Genomic DNA, 19,917 nt, shown 5'->3' with positions numbered 1-19,917 from the left:
TTAGCGGAACGGGTGCCAGAAAGCCTGCCACTGATTTGCATGTCCTGCCAGGTTAGCGGAACGGGTGCCAGAAAGCCTGACACTGATTTCCATGTCCTGCCACGTTACCGGAATGGGTGCCAGACAGCCTTACAGTGATTTTCATGTTCTTCCATAGCACCTGAATGGGTGCCTGACAACCTGCCACCGATTTCCATGACACTTTGGCATCTGGCAGTGGCACTTCCAGTGGCAGCTAGATCTAATAGTGGCAATACCATAAAAATGATCAAAGACACTAAGGTTTCATGATATTTACACACATTTGTAACTCAGACTGTAGCATAATTGGACAGGTTTTCTTAAAACTATTTTTAAAAGACTGAATTGAGCTGAGTCAGGGGGCAAAGCTCTCAATGTACCGATAAATCTGCGTTCCCACACGTACGGTCATGAGCTCTGGGTAATAACTAAAAGATAAAGTCGTGAATGAGTTTCCTTCGCAGGGTGGCTAGCCACACCCTTCAAGATTGGATTAGGACTTTAGTTACCCGGGAGGAGCTTGGAGTAGAGTCGTTGCTCCTCCACGTCCATAGGAGCAAGCTGAGGTGGCTCGGGCATCTATTCTCCTCCTCAGCCACCCGGCCCCGGATAAAGCAGCAGCAGCAGAAAATGGATGGATGTATTGAATAACTTATTTCTTCTGCTTCTCACATTGGAAAATGTATTATGCTTATTTTAATGCTGTCTGTAACATTAATTTATTTTGTTATATTAATAAACTCTAGCTAAACTATAAAACTCTTGCAACATTTAGTGCAGCATCTTTCTTATGGAACCAAACGATGTCTGGTTAAAAAGATTTAAAATCTGCCATTTCTGCAGAAATAAGTAGTTAAGAAAAACCTTTTAAGTATTTATTGTTTCATAAAAGAAAGATTTCATACTATGAGTGTCTTATCAAGTATAATGCATTATGTTCTCTTTGTCTGCAATCATTTTGCACTCTATATCTTTCAAACGGTTTAATGGTTTAGACAGAATTTGTTCTTTTCTTATATGTGGCACCAAATTGTTTGCATAAATGTTATGCCCCTTTCAATTTTTTTATACATTGAAAATACTTGGTTGACTGTGGCTGCTATTAGTTAACATCTTTTTTTATATTAAAGGTGTTTATTTTGTATAAATTTTTTATTAATAGCATTGGATTTTAGTATTGCTAAAAGAAGCATTTGTGCTGAAATTTCAGAGAAAGGTATGTTTCTTCAACAGTAAAATTAAGTCCAAATGAAGCTTATTTCTTATGGGATATGGATAAGTTGGACAATGATCTTTTATTTATTTTTTTAACTTTACCTTATTCCAATAGCTCCTTCTGCCCTTGACTAATAATTATAGACTGCTCTCCTGTGAAAATATGTCCCTAGCCAGCCACTAACGAGACTGCTCTCTTTCCTAAGTGTTCCTCCTGGGTCCCATTCCAACCTGAAACGTCTTATGTTTACTTTTTTGGCATATCTACTCGATCAATTTCACACAGATGACAAACACACCGCAGCTAAATGCATATTAGACTTAGTAAGACTAATGGTGTGCCGTCCGTGGTGCCATATGGCTGGATGCAGTGCAGTCGCTTTGCCACTGAAGCAAGCTGGTTTCAAGGGTCATTTTTTATCAATATGAACTGTCTGGTTCCTACAACCCAGTGTCTGATATAAGTATCCACTTGAACTTTCATTGCTGTTTAACAGATTAAGATTCTGTGTTGCAAAATAACAAACAGTGATGCATATTATTGAAGTCTGAACTGTGGAAAGTTTGCTGCGTATTTGTGTTCAGGCCCCTTTTACTTTGACATCCATTGCTAAAACCCAGCACAACTAGTTTGCATCAGAATTATCTTTATTTAAAAAAAATATCGAACCCCTGGAGTTACAACAATGGCGAGTGAAATGGGTTCACGAAGACCCAGGAACACAGCACAGGAGAAGTATGTTGAAAGGAAATCTTTAAGCTAGATGGCAATTGGTTTTGCTTTAAATATTTCATGGAGCTCAATTCATCACCTTTAAAAAGATGATGCATGGTACACCTGCAAACTTTCTTAAACATGGCTATTCACCTTTTATAGCTAAGGGAAACATACTCCAGGACATTGTAACCTTTTTTTCTTTTTATGCTTTTTTGTACTATATACACTCTTTATATTGTCTGACATATATATATATCTTTAATGGCATCTTGCTTTAACTCTTTGTACTCTATATAAACTACTGGAACCAGGATTTCCCTGAAGGAGTAATACCAAGACCAATAAATTTATAAATTTAATACCAATAAAGTTAGACTAAAGGCTGATTTATACTTGGAAACCAGGTCGTCTGCGTGTGTGTCACAGTGAACAAAAAGACGTCCCCGCCGCCTCCGCAGACACTCTGCTAACCGCAGACAGGAGGCCGGTTTGTTTTTGTTTTTATGACAGTAATTGCGGAAAACAATTCGTGAAGTTTGACCCGCTAGAAGAGCAACGTGCGGGAGAATGCTGGGACCCTTTTTCCACCTGGATCCCCTCTTTTTTTCGCCCTCATGTCCCTCCGTTGTCGGACAAACTCGCCCCCACTTCCTCACCGCCTCAGCCGTATCTAGACCCACAGCGTATAGCGCAGATCATGCTCAAAATTGAGCATAAATCTAAGAATTCTGCATCAAGCTCACTGCGACACACTGCTACAGGAGTATAACCAGCCCTTAAGTCTACCTTAAACTCACCACTAAGGAATGAGATCAGCAGCTCTGCAGGAAAATGGATAACTTCTGGTTATGCACTCTGTAAATCTGGTCCTTATGAAAAGTTTTAAAGTTGGACTAAAGCTGTTTTGAAAACTCAGCAACTATGGCTATAAGGTCTTTTGATATGAAATATGAACTTTTTGGTAGACATAAAAAATGCTGTTGGTACAGAAAACAAAATGCTTATTGGCTTACAACCACCATCAACAGCGTGAACCATGGTAGTGGCCGCATCATGCTAAGGAATAGTTATACTAATCAGGATCAGGGAAGCTTGAGAGAGTTGAATGGAGCTTAATAAGGCGGCACATCTGAAAGGAAACTGTTACCTTGCGGCTGCAGACTGCTTGACACTTAGCTGCATAGTCGAAGGCAATTTAATTCAGTTTATTTATATAGCGCCAATTCACAACATATGTCATCTAAAGGCACTTTAGAGTTCACTAGATTAGTTGATTGCATCGACTCATTGACTCAAATGCAATCCCTCACCTTAAGCATGCTTTTAGCGACAGTTGAGAGGAAAATCTCCCCTTTAAGAGGAAGAAATCTCCAGCAGAGGCTTAAGGCACTCAGATAGACATTCGGATCAGGGAATAAAAGGCAGTAATCGATGCAGAGATCAGACTAAAACAATTAACAACAAAGTATAAAAGAGGTGCTAATTACAAATGCATGCCAAAAGTTTAACATTTTTGGGGGGAAGAATGTTTTAGAAATCATGTCTAATTTTCCTTAATCAGATTTATGCTTCATGCTGCTTTGGTTTTATATATAGCATTTCATGCCTAAGATATACATGACACTAGTGGCTTTTAATGAGGCAGAAAGAATGTAAAAAAATAAGCTAACGGATGCTGTTTGAATGTTTTTTTTGTGTCGTATGTGAAGAGCTGATAACATGCTGATAAGGTGAATATACCACCTGTTATTAGCTGGACTGAGCTTCCATCACTCATTTCTCTTTAGAACAAAGCTGCAGCACATTGATAAACAAACAGCTTCACTGTCTTTCTGAGCCCCTTAGATTTGTGTTAATTTTCAAATATACTTTTATGCAAATGATCCACTTATTTTCAGATACACAGCACTCGCTCACCTCAGATCTTATTACAAATTAAAATAGAAAATGAGCCTGACAGGTGCTTGTTTTCATTCTGGTTGATATCACTCATCAGACTGGATCCGCTGAGCGCTCAGACAATGTTTGGTGTCTAATTTACTTCCCTGTAGGCAGAAATAAGGTGCTTTTTAATGAATGGTGAAGGCTCACAGAGGATTAGAATGCAAAGAAATGGCTCTATGTGGATGGAGAGTAATCAGTCTTCTTTTCTTTAGTCATCTTTGATTAAAGTCCAAGCCACACAGTTTGGGCTTTGTTTCCTACATTAGAAGTTTCACACGATTTGTTCAACTGCTGGTAATTGCAAAGGCGCAGCAGTTGTTCAGACTGATGTTGCACTTCTGTTTTTGAAGTCCCTATTTTGTTGCACATTATCATTACAGCCAGCATCCAGCCTTTTTTAAAAGAGTTACTTATGTTCTTCTAATACTGATTTTTTTTTTTAAAGATTTCAAACCATGACGTCTTACTGTATAACCAGCAGTAACCTTGGAAACGGTGGTCCCAGCTCTGTTCAGGTCATTGACCTGCTCCACCTTTGTAGTTCTGGGCTGATTTCTCACCTTTCTTAGGATCATTGAGACCCAAGGAGGCGAGATCTTGCATGGAGCTCCAGTCTGAGGGAGATTGACAGTCATGTTTAGGCTCTTCCATTTTCTAACGATTGCTCCAACAGTGGACCTTTTTTCAATAAACTGCTTGGCAATTTCCCTGTAGCTCTTTCCAGCCTTGTGGAAGTTTACAATTTAGGCTCTACTGTCTTTGGACAGCTCTTTGGTCTTAGCCATGTTAGTAGCTGGATTAATACTGATTGTATGGGGTGGACTGGTGTCTTTATGCAGCTAATGCCCTCAAACAGGTGCATCTGGTAGACTATTACCCCATTTACCCTACCCTTGAAAAACCGTTCCAAGACCGGTCCGAGCTCAGTAACTGAGATAACTTATTGTGTGTAAATGGAAAGCAAACTGAACTGAACCAAGCAAGACACAACCGAACCGAGCTAACCTCAGACCAGTTCCAGAGGTGTGCTCGGCTCGGTTTTTCCCTGGCTCGGTTCTCTTATAACAAGAGCACATGAGCAGAACCCGTCATCTCCGTCTGGCTGCACATCCCCATTCACACTCCGTTCCAGTAGTTGGCGGTAATGCCCCTCCGGAAGTTGCTTGCCAACCAACACAAAACAGAAGAAGAACAACTATAAACTATAAACATCCACGAAAGGTTGCCGTCTTCGCCTGACCCTCCGCAAACACCGAAGTACAGCAATAATATCAAGGATAACTTTCTGAATGTGACGGTCGCCGCCATTTTGATGTGCTTGATTCCCTCCTTCTTCGTCTTCTTCTTCTTGTGTTTTATGGCGGCTGGCAAACAACTTTTGGTGCATTACCGCCTCCAACTGCTTGATTTCCTCCTTCAATACTGGCAGTAATACCGCAGATCGTCACTAGGAGGCGAGGAGTTGCAAAACCGAGATAGCCTGATGTGTAAACGGTCGTCAGAACCAAGCTATTATGAAGGCAGACTAAGATGTCTTTGAGGCTCTGAATTCTAGCTGATAGACAGGTGTTTAAATACTTATTCTCAGCTGTATCATACTAATAAATAGTAAAAAAAAAAAAACATACATTTTGATTTCTGGCTTCTTTTTTTTTAATATTATTCCTATCAGAGTGGACATGCACCTACAATGACAATTTCAGACTCCTCCATGATTTCTAAGTGGAAGAACTTGCAAAATAGCAGGGTGTTCAAATACTTATTTTCCTCACTATATAACCTTTGAAGGGAGTCACAAAAAACCTCTTAAATAGTTAGGAAACTTCCCCCTTAACTAAGAAAAAACAAGTTGGAAACTATTTTTACTATATTATAAACAGTTATTACTTTACTTACTATACTATATGAGGGAAGGAGGATGAGGAATCTTTTTTTGAGTTATAAGCATTTTGTCACTTAAACGATTAGAAAACCTTAACGGCCAGTTGTGTAAGTGTTGTGCCTAAAATGCATGTTTTGTGTATGTTTCTCCAGATGCTGTCATTGTCGTTGATGGAGGCTGTGAAAGTGTCTCCTCTCATAGAAAAAGTCAGCGACCACAAGGACTTCAAGAAGCTGCTCAGGACAAGAACCAATGTTCTGGTGCTCTACACAAAGACAGGTTCGAAATAACCGCTCTAAATCAATGACAATTTGTTCAGCCCACAGGTTTTCCCTCTGCATCCAAGGAAACTGCTGAATCTATTGATGTAGATTTTATTAATGGAGGGAAAAACCCATTTGGCTGGTTCAGAGTTGATTTCTTCTTATTTCTTTTGCCGCCTTCATGTCAGCATTTGGCTCCTGAATGTGAAGGCTGAAAAAGTCTGTGGAAACTGAGTTATACTTCTAGCTAAAACTGTTTAATTTTTATCCAGCATTACAAATAACCTGAGTATTTAGCCATACATAAAACAACCAGAAAAGTAAGGATTAAAATTTCCTCTATATATATTTAAAAAAATAAATAATTAACTTGTAATATTTGTGGTATATTTGGTTGATTAAAAAGGCGAGAGGATTTTACCCACTATCTTGGTATGTTAGGGTAATTAACACACAAGTTAGGTTTGACACGACGTAGCAAAGGCCAACAGAAGACGATGAGGATCAAGCCGATAAATTCCATTTAGTAGATGCTTTTTCACGCTTTTTTGATTGATAGAATTCAGATTAGAAGGAATTGGATGAAGATTAGACGGAGGAAAAGGGACAGGTTTTCAAGTGTTCATCTGAGCCAGAGTTTCATTCAGACCTCGCCAAAGATCTGATGGGGCTTACTTTGTAAAGTGAAACAGAACCAAACTGTAAAAAATTTTTACATTTTTTTACGCTTAAGATGTTATCGGTTTTTTATTATTTTCCAGTTTGATTTGATTTTTATAGTTTTCCATTTATTTGGTTTCTATAAATGTTTTCAAATCCACAACAGCAACCTAACATTGAAATTTTACTACTAAAATCTATTTTGTAAACAGAACAAGCAAAGCAAGTTCTCTGAACAAGTTCACGCTTTCTGGCTGCAGAGCGATGGGCTCGTTCTTTCCTTTTCACTCTGGGATTTCTTGTGATGGTGGTGATCACTGGTATAGTTAAAAGTTGGACTTACTAGTATGTTGATATTTGACAGCGATACTGCAGAGCTTTACCTTAAAATGAAAGTTCTGCCTCACAGCTTGAAAACAATGTAAACGGTTGGGCATCGAAAACCAATCGGAACAGTTTATAACCTTTCAGTTCTCCCGAAATGGTTACATTTTTTTTATTTTGGATTCTTAGTTTTGATGCCTTTATCACAAACCAGAAATAACAATTTCCAAATGCCAGCAACAAAGAACCTCTAGCATTGTCCACATGACCATCTGTTTTTGCTGCAGCATTTAAAGATATTACTTAAATAAGGAAATGACCGGTCAGCTAACAGCGACACTAACGATTGAATCATATTGTGTAAAGGATGGCCGACATAATTAATCCCTGTCAAAGCCTCATTTTTGACCTGCTGCACTGGTGGAAGGTAGACTCCCTGAGGGAATTTGTTCCTCCTCTAACTTACATTTTATGCTTCCTTCCTCTTACTTTACATCTGAACAGATAGCTGTCTCGTTTCCTACACTTTCTGCATAGAATGGGAAAAAAACGTAGATCTGCCGAACTTATGAATAATTTTAAGCCTAAATTCATCCATTGAGTTTAAATTCAAATCGTTCCTCTGTTCACATACATTAAAAATCACTACTCGTTAAAAAAATGTAAATAATAAAAAAGAATGAGTAAACATATCCTACAGGCCATTAGAGACACATGATTCATGACACTTTAAGCCGGTTTAGGTTGACTGGACGGCTTCAACATGTTGAACTATGGCTTTGAAGAAGCAGCAGCTGTGTCTTCACACAGATGCTTTCATTTATAAACATCACAATATGCACTCATGCATGTTATGATCTTTCTATGTTTAACCTCGTCACATTATTTTTTCGTCTTCAGTCAATATGTTCTGGGACTGCATGAACCTCTGCATTTCTCTGACTGTTCTTTAGCCAGGAAGCAGAAGCGACGAGTTTAAAACTCCTTCATTGTACGATTGAGTCCAATTGAGTCTTATAATACGGTTTAAAATATCCTCTTATTCTTAACGGTACGTCAACATTGCTGAATAATTAATTTGGCCAATCTTTACTTTGTAACGTGATTTAGGTCTATTGATATAATTTTGAATATATATATTTTATTTTTACCGTTTTGGCACTGTTTGGCAGCTCGCTTAACGATTCTCTTAACGGGTTCAGGCAGCACCAGAGCCTAGCGCTGGGCAGCACGACTGACGACACGTTTTTTATGCCAGTTATGCACATGACATTCATTAAGCAAGTACGACGTGACCAGGCGTAAGTCTAGAAAACCAAAACAAAAAAAATGGCGTCCCATCGGGTAAAGCGATAGAAAGTTTGGCTTCATTTTAAGGAAGAGAAAGATTGTAACAAGGCGCTTTGCAATCATTGCAAAGTGGCGGGAGGAAATACATGCAACATGCAGAAACACCTGCGCACACAACATTGCTTACATTTTAACGAATGCCGTGTTTTTGATGCCTTCCGGACAAAAGCTAAAGTTACGACCAGCATGGAAGGCAACTCTGGTGGTAAGTAGCTAGTTTTATATGACTGGTTTTGCTTAATGTGGTTCCTAGTAGATCATATGCCATTTCTGGAAATAAACCCCTTTCCTACCTTACTTTGGGGTTATTAAGGGTTTCTGTCTTTCTCGTTAATCCACCCCTTCATTGCTAGCATGTTTAATTAGAACTACTGGTAGCTGGAATTCTTACATGATTCTAGCTACTGCAATGGATGTAACGAAACATGCTAGGAAGTTCAGAAAGCGAGAAAAAGGATAAAGTGGAGATGAGTTTATTGTACAGTAATGCTCTTTCCATAAACAGATGCCTTCTCCATTATATTTTTAGATGACTGTGACGAGAATCAATAAGGAATCAAATTGTCTCACAGAATCGATAAGGGAATGGAATCGTGAAAATCAATTCCCCTATTTCCAGCCCTTGTGATTTATTCCCCACTGCTTTGCTTTTTACCAGTCCTTTATTTCTGCTACTGCTTTATTTCTACTAAAAAACAAAAAAACAAAACACAAACATCTAGTGCTGTAAAAGCCCCCCCCCCAAAAAAAACAACAACTGTTTTTTGAATGAGGCCCACTCTTCCTATGGCATTTATGCTCATTAATAGGCAGGGTATCACAATAAGTCAAATGCAATTTTCAAAGTTTCTGTGTAACCAGCGTCTGTGGTGTAATGCACTGGGGAGGAAGCCTAGATGTCATTCAAAGCACCGTTGGGCTAAAAAAGAAAAAAGAAAAAGGAAAATGTGATTTAAAAAATGGTGGCAAGATTTTAATGTTTTTCAATTATCTACCGAAGAAAAACTGAGAATACAAGAGATTATTGATGTACAACTCAAGCAACTTTTACTCATTTTTTTATTCAATTTTTTTTTTAATTATTTTGAAAGAGGAAAAAAAATTCTACAATTATAAAACTCCTATTGTCTTTTTCTCTGCGACTTCAAGGGTGCTACATTTATTTTGATTCAGATTTACCTCCATAATCAAGCTAGTGTTAATAGAAAACCACAAGTAGACCTGTTTATAGTTTACCCCCACTTGTGAAGCATGGCAGTGGAAGTATCAACAGCTACAGGGATACGTTCATAGTTTATGAAAAGATGCATCTTGGAAATAAACTTCAACAATTGAAAAAGACATTTCAGAACAAGATGAAAATCTATTGAAAGCTTTATTGATGTATCTCTAATTTCTTTGGCAGTTTTAACCGGGTCTTCTGACTATTTATTCCTGACCTCTTAAAGCACACATGATCCTAAACCCGTTATAAATGATTTTTCTTAGTGGTGTTCTTTGAGTTAGGTCAGTAGGGCCTTTTGCATCTATAAATAGTCTTGGACCATTCAGGTAGTTCAGTTCATGCATTAAACAAAATTAATGCATGAACATGATTTTTGGGGGAGTATAACATGTTGAAATGTATTAAGGAGTAGAATATCTCTTTGTTGACTTTGCTCAGAGGAATTCACTTTGCTTGCGTAGCTGATAAGCGTCTGAGATAATCCAGTGTTGGCTGATAAAGTTTGTTTTCTATTTCCTTAAAGTGAAATGTTCACCTAAGGTGTATTTTATCTATGATTTAGGAGACTGAGCAAGTCCCTAGCCATCATGGAGTGTTTTGATTGAATTTATAAAAGACAATTGGAATATCCTGTAATATAGCTTGTGAAATGTAGAGCTCATATGAACCGGCCTGCTTTTCATCCTCATTGCCCAAAAGGTTGATGCGGTTTATCATTTCTGCCTTTTGTGTGTAATCCTCCCATCTTTTGGACATTTACTCCATTGTACAATGATGAAAGAGGATGCAACTTGATCCACTTATGTGGATCTGTCCCCTGAAAGGTTTGAAAGAATCCTCTCCCATCATCGCTCTAAGCCAAACCCAGTGAACTCTTTCTTCTTCACCTTCTGCCATTGCGAAAGTTTGCTATCTGCTGTAATCCAACTCGTTTCCTCTTTGTCTGGCCTAATGTTAAAATCTGCTTTTCTGGGCTGTTGAACTGTTTTGGTAATAAGGCTGATGATTTTATTCCCTGTCCACAGCTACATCGAGCGACACTTATCTAAAACTGCTGTCTGATGTTGCCCAAAGAGTGAAGGGACAAGGGACCATCGCCTGGGTCAACTGTGGGTAAGTAATTGGACGATCAGAATAATACATTTTTTCCTTCTGCGTTTTATAAATCCCTGCAGCTTACACGAAAATATGGAATTTGAGTTTATAATTTATTCAAGCATAAATAAATATAAAGGTAAATACAGCAGAGCGCAGATTTTTTCTCATTTTGTATGTCTATTAATTAATTATACATACAGCTAGTTTGACATACATTTTTAATTTTACTTTCTTTTGATTTTACACACCTTGATGCTAAATGTATAACTGGTTGAATGTACACTCATTTGTAAACTCTGGTTACTCTTTCAATGTTACATTTATAATATTTGAATTTATGTTTCTTAAACTAGGTCACAAAATACAAAAAAAACTGTAATAGTAGAGATTAGGGATGGAACGGTTTATGAAAACCGTCCGAACCGTTCGGTTCGACTGTCTTGGTTCGATTCGCGTGTCTTGCGTTCGGTTCATGCGCGAGGGCATGTGCGAAATGATTAAATTCAAAGCAGCAAAACATGCAGAAATGATCCAGGGTTTCCGCGGATCATTAAAAATAATTACAATTCATTAAATTTTTGGGGGATTTTTTCATTAATTTTATTTAAAAAAAATTTGTTTCACAAATTTTTATAATTTTCATACATTTTTTTATTTTTCGGTGTAACAATCAACATACACTGAACCGAACCGAAAACCGTGACCACGAAACCGTGAACCGAACCGAACCGTGGATTTTATGAACCCCTAGTAGAGATATTATTAACAAATTAAATGCAGGCACCAAAATCCACTAACTGTGCCTGCAAGAATCTGTGCTTAGTTTGTGATTAAACTTCACTGTTTTGAGTTTATAAAAAGGATGATTCAAACCCGCCTAGAAGCCATTAAAGGCGTCACAGAATGCAAAGAGAGTTTACATTGTCATAGATGAATAACTATAGTTCAGTGGGTGAAATGGACATACAGAAAAGTTCATCCTCTTCAACACCTCCTTTCTTTGCAAAAGTCACAATTCTAAACTTCCACCATTAAACGGACGAATCCAGACGAAGCGCCGAAATGACGACAATTCGGGGATGTTGCCTTATTTGGTTCTGGCCTGTACTTTTGTCACGTCACGAAGTTGACACAATGACCAGCCCACTGGTTCATTGCCCCAAGAACATGAATAGAAGTCGATGGAAGACACCAGTTTAGCTGTTTATCCTACAGTTGGGTTTATTTCTACAAGCAATACAAAGCAGGCAGTTTCTCTATTGAAAATTTGCCAGAACTACGGGCGTAAATATAGTGTTCCAGGCTGGACGGAGAAAGGGGAAATTTTCACAGTCTTCCCATGGATCCGAAGACTGGACAGGCATGGATTATTTTTGTCTATCAGAAGATCCCTGCAAAGTTTGATGCTCAGCTGTTCATTTGCTCTAAGCATTTTACCAAAGACAGCTTTCATACCTCTGACAGTTCAAAGCAGGATTTGCTAAACTTCTTTTACTGAAACGAGGGGCTGTTCCGACCGTACTGCCAGCCTCGGAGCTGACAGCTCGGTTCTGCTGCACTGTAGTCGACATAAATTCTGGATGATTTAGAAATTCCCTCAAGGCATTTTGTAGGTATGAAAAGTAGGACATGTCCGGCAAAAAGAGGACGTCTGGTCACCCTATCATATCAACAATTTCGATGTTTCAGTGAGTGAGTGCTTGTTGCTATGATGCATCTTTGCTCAGCAGCTTCGCTCGTTGTAAACCAACCAATCAGTGCACAGCTCATCTAAATGTTCATGAGCATACCATAAAAAGAAGAATACCTGTCTTTTCATTCCAAGGCTTTTAACCAGGCTTGCATTAGGGCTCATAGAACAGCAAATGTGCCATTTTCAGACCAACCAATGTTACACACCCTATTAAGACACCTCAAGGACCAGCACCTAATACCCGATATAATCATTCTATGACCCCTTTAAAGCAGTGAACTCGCCCACAGCTGAATTAAATTTAAAAGAGAGTTGAATACCTATTTGAGGAGATTCAAGGGAAATACTCCTGTAAAAACAATAAGAACGGGTGGAAAATAAATGTAGAAATTGTCTTTAGATTTATAATGAGAAATTAGCCTGGTTATAATAAAATGATAGCTATTGTCACCTGCTCCTCACATGCAGAATACTAATAGCAAATCTACAAACAGTTTTGTGGTAGAAATAGCAGCATGCTAAACAACAGACACTGAAAAGAATAGTTTTCTCTGAGCACATCTTTCTTTGCTCCCCGCTGATCTGACTGTAGCTTTTTTTTGTTCTTTCTGCCCTTCAGTTCCCATATCTTCTTTTTTTATACCTCCTTTTTTTCAAACCTGTCAACTCATCAACTCCATAAACTCTTGTTTCTCAGCAGAGAGGAAAGAATGTATTATAACAGCAGAAACAATGAGGAAGGGAGTAAGTCCCCTTTGACACCCAGAGCTCAACCCAGCATTCACAATCTCTCTCAAGCTTATCCGGGATCGAAGATCAGGTTAAAAAAAAAGAGCTAAATTCAAAGCAATTTCAAGGACCTGTCAAAGGTGCTGGCGTCCATGTTTTAATGCAGTGGCACTCTGTGATGCATGTCCATCTTTAGTGTGTACTTTCTATCTTATTCGCTCTTTGCCTCTTTACTCTGCCCCCTATCCACCAACTCCAGAATGTTAGTTTTATGCTGGCTCAAATACCAGCAAGGGGAGTTAGAGTGAACCGGGTTTATCACTGTAGGACATGCGGATCCACTGCCAGGCTCTGTTGCAAAGCATTGTACTCTTTGGCATAATTCTCCATCATCTCAAATGGGCTGGCTCTGAATCAAAGCTCCAGCTGAGAGCTCATGGCGGACAGAGGGAGAAGGAAAAGAGAGTGCATCTCACAGCGTGAGAACCGCTGCCATTGCCAGGGAAGATGGCCACCGAGGCCAGAAGGACACACTTTGAACAGATGACAGCGACCTGAGTGTTGGCCAACTGGGTTCCACCAGTGGGATGGATGATCTCATACAGGAAGGAAAAGGAGAACTCATTCCTCTGGAATTTTGGAAGAGACTAAAGAGCACATAGAAAGATGTATGATGTTTGGCTGCTGCAGTGGGAAGAGTAGAGTGAAACCAATTTAGGATTTTAGACCGGAATCCATTTTTTCTAATTCAAATATTTAGAGAATATGCCTTGTTTGACCATTAATCCATTTTTACAAAGGATCTCTCAATGATACCTCTGCATTCAAGTTATCATTTCTCTGACTATACTTTAGCCAGGAAGCAAAAGCGACAAGTTTAAAACTCCTTCAGTTTACGATTGAGTCTAACTGAGTCTTATATAACTGTTTAAAATACCCTCTGATCTATAACAGTACAGCTGTCAAACATTGCTGAATAATTGATTAGGCCAATTGTTACTTTGAAAACGTAATTTAGGTTTATTAATATAACGTTGAATTAATATAATTTGATTTTATTTTTAATTCAGTAACAGTTCAACCAAAGCATTTCCAGCCCTTATGATTTATTACCCACTGCTTTACTTTTTACCCGTCCTTTCTTTCTGCTGCTCAGCTCTCAGTCTACAGACAAATGTTGAATGAGGCCCACTCTTCCTATGGCATTTATGCTTATTAATAGGCCAGGTATCGCCATATTTGAAATGCAATTTTAAAAGTTTCTGTGTAACCAGTGTTTGCGGTGTAATGCACTGGGGAGGAAGCCTAGATGTCAGTCAAAGCACCGTTGGGCTAAAAAACAACAACAACAAAAGCCTGGTTTTCAATGTAACAGCCTGCTACTCTAAATGATTTTTTTCTTCTTTCCCTTTATAATTCTTACTGGTATAAAAAGGTTTTACGTTCTAAAGTGCACCAGTAATTAGAATAAGAGGAGTCTTAAATTTGATTGGAGAAAAAAAAAAAAAAAAAGCATGCATCACCCTCAGCAGTTTGCTAATTTCGGCTAGATTTAATCCCCTTATTTTAGAAGCATTTGAAAAGTGCTTCGTGATGTATTGCAACACATTAGTAATTAGTTTGGATACCAACCATCCATACCCTCTCCAGCTTATACATACATTGATACTGATGGAGAAAACTAAAAACAGAATTAGTGATGACGTGTCTAATATTCACACAGATCTCTTGCTTTGATTAAACAGGACCAGAGAGCCGTTAAAAGCATATCCGGGCATCTCATCCCGCTATACCACCCGAACTAATTTCTGTATTTCACCTGCTTCTTTAGATTTAAGATGATTTGTTCACCATATTTGCATTTCTGTACTAACGTTCTATATTAACATAGTTAGAAAAAGGTGGTATAAAGTGGTTCCTCTTTTAAAAAAGATCCTATGTGTAACGTACGCAAACCAACCAGAGGAATCTGCAAACTTTGACTTCGGAGCCTCGAAGAGTTCTTTAGACCATCAATGACAGGTCTTCATCACTCTGGCTAAAGTTGATGAAGAGCAAGCTAAGCTTTTGTAATATACATATACTAACAAATGGAGCTTTTAGCATTTTGTACAATGACTGATGAAGGTGGTGCAAATTCATTGTGGAGGAAAAACTACAAATTAGCTCCTCATCATGAGCCAGCCTATTGCAACTCCTTGCCTTGACATAAGGTGGTCACTGACATGGCCATCCTCACTTCCTGCTGATCAACATCCCTCCTTCAAACCTTCTCCACCTTCACCTCACTGGACTCCCAACGGCTCCCCTCATTCTCGCGCTCCATGTCACCACTAGTGTCAGACTCCGGGGTTTCTAACAGGTCTCTAACCTAGACCTAACGGCTTATATAGAACTGCACTTTCTGATCTCTGTTCATAAGAGTCTTTCCAGACTGAAATTTCCAAAATAACTACACTCTAAATATAGCTAATATATATTTTCTATCTTTTATAGAGTTGGAAAATCCATTGAACATGTAATTCTTCTTTTTCAGATAGTTAACTAGAAAATTTGAAATGGCACAGTGGTTATTTAAAAAGAAAAAATCTACTGTGGTAGAGAATTATTAAATATGTTTTTTTTAAAAGGTCATGTAATGTTTTTGGTTCGAAGTGTGTAAATTAACTGGACTATACTCAATTAATGGCTCTTTAGATTGTAAAGGTTGCAGACTCCTGAACCATAGCTATTAACTCGGGATTCATCGTTTTCCCCTGAGTCATTTTAACTAAATCTCCAGCCAGCATGTGGGGTTGTCCAAACCAAAGCTGAAAAGGATTTTTCACAAGGTGACTAACATCTGAGAAACCGACTCACCATCGACAGGTTTCCTGATCCGTACACTCTTTGACCAATGATGCATGAACTGCTTTTATTCCAAGGATAAACGTGAAATGACTGTGCACATTTTTCCTAAGCTTTTGCTGCTTGCAGTGTCATTCACTGCCTTTGTCGCACAGACTGAACATAAGCCACTGAGTCATTGTATCTTTTTTGCTCCTGCTTTTTGAGTTTTTCTTTGCTTAGCTAAATGACTTGGACAGCAAATCAAAAACCTTATTATGTGGTCTTTTTCTTTCCCTATGAGTCACTTGTAAAGCAACAACACAACATTTAATGTTAAGCAGGAATCTTCTCTATCCAGTAGTTGGATTGATTTGGATTATTTTGGAGTACCTGCTGATAGTTCATTCAAATAGTGTAGCTCAGAATATTTTAGAAAACTTTTCCAGGTCATTGTGTCCTCTATGTGCTCAAAATGTATCCTTTTCAATGTTCTAGGCAAAACAATTGGATAATTTCCAACAGGCATTGGCGTACGTTTTGTCATGATCATATTATAGATGGGGGTTCTCATTCGTAGCATTTGTTTTGATGTCTCATTATGGGATCCGCCCCCTCACAGGAATTTATTCCATTGAGTCAGTCCTGATTGGCTGGTGATCGGGACATCTGCTTCACCTGTCCTATAAGTAGTTTACGCCACGATGCAGCGCTATTCAGAATCTCTTCTCGCTTCAAGGCTTATCTCACAGCAGACTAGCTAAACTGCCCTTAGACAGGGAAATATTTTAACTAACTCCCTGTTGTAGGGCGCTAGCTGCTACTTCTACAGTTTTCACCATACTCTGGAACTATTTCCCCCTTATTAACTTATTACTGTAGGTAATATTACCTGTTGTGTAAGGTGACCAGATTTCTGCAATCTAATCTGGGGACATTTCCAGCTCATAGATAAAAAAAAAAAAAAGTACTTTTCATCAAGATGAAATTAGGAAGCAAGGATTTATTTTTACAAGTGTATTAATGTTTAAATTGTTAAAAGCCAGGAATATGTCTCATAACACTGTTAGTATTTTCTCAAGATTAATAAAAAGAATAAATCGATATTGTTTTTTATAGAAAACTTGAACATTGTCTCTGGGTTTGGAGTGAGAGTTAAGGGGTCGAGGGTGGTTAGCAGGGCTTTCCGATTTTTGGGGCCTAAAGAGCTCTGCCTCCCCCTAAAGGCTGATTTATACTTAAAAACTAGGTCTTTTCCGAGGTATCGCAGTGAACGCAGAGTATCCGCAGATACTCTGCTGCACCTCTCCCAAATTGTAGGTGACTGCAGACAGAAGGCCTCTGATTGGTCAAATCTTCATCTGCCAAACTCATGCGCATTTCCTGTTTGGTACCTTACTGGCTTGTTTTGTTTGTATGACCGCCATTGCGGAAAACAACTCATGAAGATGGACCAGCTAGAAGAGCGAGGTGTGTGACAACGCTGGGACACTTTTTTTCACCTTGATCCCCACCCTTTTTCGCCCACCGTTGTTGGACAAACACCCCCCACTTCCTCGCCGCCTAGGCCGTATCCTGACCCACAGCTAGTTCGTGATTGTGCCTCTTGCATTTTGGCGTGGAATAACAGCACAGACCGCACTTCAATATTTAGCATAAATCAAAAATATTTGCAACAAACTCACTACGGCACACTGCTGCGGGGAGGATAACCAGTCCTTAAGGGGAGAGTGACATGAGGAAAAGAAAAAACAAAATGTAAATACAATCTATCTATATATATATATATCTATCTTCCTTTCTTTTTTCTCTCTCCTCATCTTTCATTCTTACACTATTCTAAAACAGAGACATTAATCAAAATCACTTCCAAAACCGGAATGTACACCAGGAAAACATTATCTAATCTAATTAAATACTAAAAATGCTAATTAATATTTATTTTGGATAATATTTGGAGCTAGAAGCAAAAACATCATAAGAAAGGAACATTAGATAGGTAGTTGTCACTTACTCCATAATTTTCTGATCATGCAGATCGTGTCTGAGTTTTCCTGTAACTGACTCCTGTTTTTCATGAGAAATGTTCTGGTATCCAAACTGCGGGGTAGAAAAGCACACCTATGACCATAAATCACTACCAAACATAAGAAAACTATCTTATAATAGCTAACTTTGTTAAATATAAACTCAATGTCACCAATCAGTTTTAAAACATCTTTAGATGAACCCTTGTTTGAAACCTTGAGAACCACTGGACCAGATTGTGAAATGTCTTTCTTCTTTTTATTAAATATTTCTTAAACTGGACATGAAGATGAACAAATCGATGAACACACTCACCATAACACAGGGCAGCTCTCCATCAAGTGTGTTGGGATGTGATAACAAACTTCTGCTTTTACTTTATCTGTTTAAAAAGTGGTGCGCCCTTTTTCTTCTTTGTTTTAATGGCAGCTGAGATCCATAAGGATAATTACAGTCCAACAAGCGGCGCACTCTTTTATTCATCCTTATGTTAACAGCAGCGCAAAATGCTACCGTAACAGCTGCTTCTGCCCGCGACATGCTCATGCGCTTTTTTACCGTAATAACAGTCTACACGCAACATTTCCCCCCTCATTCATAAAACAGTCAAATCAGGGACAATTCCAGGGACAGGTTTAGCCGGTGACAGGCGGTCCAAAAGGAGGACTGTCTCCAGTAATTTGGGACATCTGTTCACCACATAGTGTTGGTGTGTGACTGAAATGTTGCACAATTCGGAGTATACATGCTTAAAAAATATTTAAGATTGTTTGTGTAGAGAAAGTGACAACTCCATTATCCTAAATATATCAAACCAATGTCCAACACAAAGTTTGGCTATTTACAAAAGTCTTAAAATACGTATACAATGAAGATACATTTTGTATTCTCACCCAACTGAGCCCACTATTAATGTATGTTTAACCATGTCAGTTTGAAAAGCGAAATACAATCTAATAACAAACTATACTTTATGTTTTTCCTCTCCCAGTAATGTTTCTCTGCGACATCCTCTACTGTGGAGACTAAAGCAAGAAGATATTTGTAAAATCTGTTTAAAACCTTGGGCTATTATCTTGCAATGATTTGGTTTTTGTATCAGCTTTAAAATGTTCCATACTCAGCAGTTCTTGGTTACAGGCAACAAAAAGTGTTGGTTTCATATCTAATATCCAGATGTCCCAAGGCTACTGTAGAAATAAAAGTTTTTCACTTCGGCCTCAAAATTGTTTGAATAATCTTTAATAGCTATTGCAGATTTTTATTCAAAAGTTTTATTCTCATCAATTATATGGACTAAAAGATAAATAGCAGCAGTGAAACTATACAATATTGATGTTGTTTCAATCTCCTGCTTGAGCAAGGTCACCAACTATATATATAAAAATGCCACCTCTAAGTACAGTTCAAATTGCTTCCTCACAGTGTTTCTCTCACAGTGGCAGTTTTTTTTCAAGCTGTTAGAAGCACAGACTGATCTTGAATCAGGTGACTTAACGTCATCTCCAAATGGGGTAGGTGTCAGGGTTACATCTGCTCCTGTTGTGCCCTTACTGCTGCCATCTGCCATCACAAGTCAGCTTGTAGGCCATTGTTCACATGCTCCTTATCTGAACGACCTCCGTACTAGATTTACAGTAACACAGATTTTATCTTAATGAAAAACAAACCTTGGTAAATGCTGGAAATCTGTTACAGTGGGTCTGCAGCAGATATTTTTAGTTCTGCTAAAGTAAGCAGAGTACTTCATATCTGCTAACATTGCTATGTTATAGCTGGCATGAAGTGATTTGAAGCATGAGGTGAGTTGATGCGGGGTTTTTTTTACACTCCATTTTTAGATTTAAGCCTCAGCGCATGTCTTGATGCTGATGATGGAAACGTTTTTTTAATCGATATATATATATATATATATATATATATATATATATATACACTAAA

General features: G+C 38.3%; 1 protein-coding gene across 1 annotated transcript in view; it reads left to right on the top strand.

Moving 5' to 3' along the window:
* The window catches only part of LOC107089120 (protein disulfide-isomerase A5-like), a 51,990-nt gene that overhangs the window by 10,719 nt on the left and 21,354 nt on the right, over positions 1-19,917 (top strand). The window contains exons 2-3 of the mRNA XM_015381688.1: positions 5,933-6,059; positions 10,628-10,715. Of these exons, the coding sequence (XP_015237174.1) occupies positions 5,933-6,059; positions 10,628-10,715 (215 nt within the window). The remainder of the gene's footprint in view (positions 1-5,932; positions 6,060-10,627; positions 10,716-19,917) is intronic.

The sequence above is a fragment of the Cyprinodon variegatus genome, unplaced genomic scaffold (assembly GCF_000732505.1).
Source record: "Cyprinodon variegatus isolate N-32 unplaced genomic scaffold, C_variegatus-1.0 Scaffold239, whole genome shotgun sequence".
Lineage (NCBI taxonomy): Eukaryota > Metazoa > Chordata > Actinopteri > Cyprinodontiformes > Cyprinodontidae > Cyprinodon > Cyprinodon variegatus.
The sequence above is the reverse complement of the archived record's forward strand: the minus strand, read 5'-3'. Positions and strand labels throughout refer to the sequence as shown.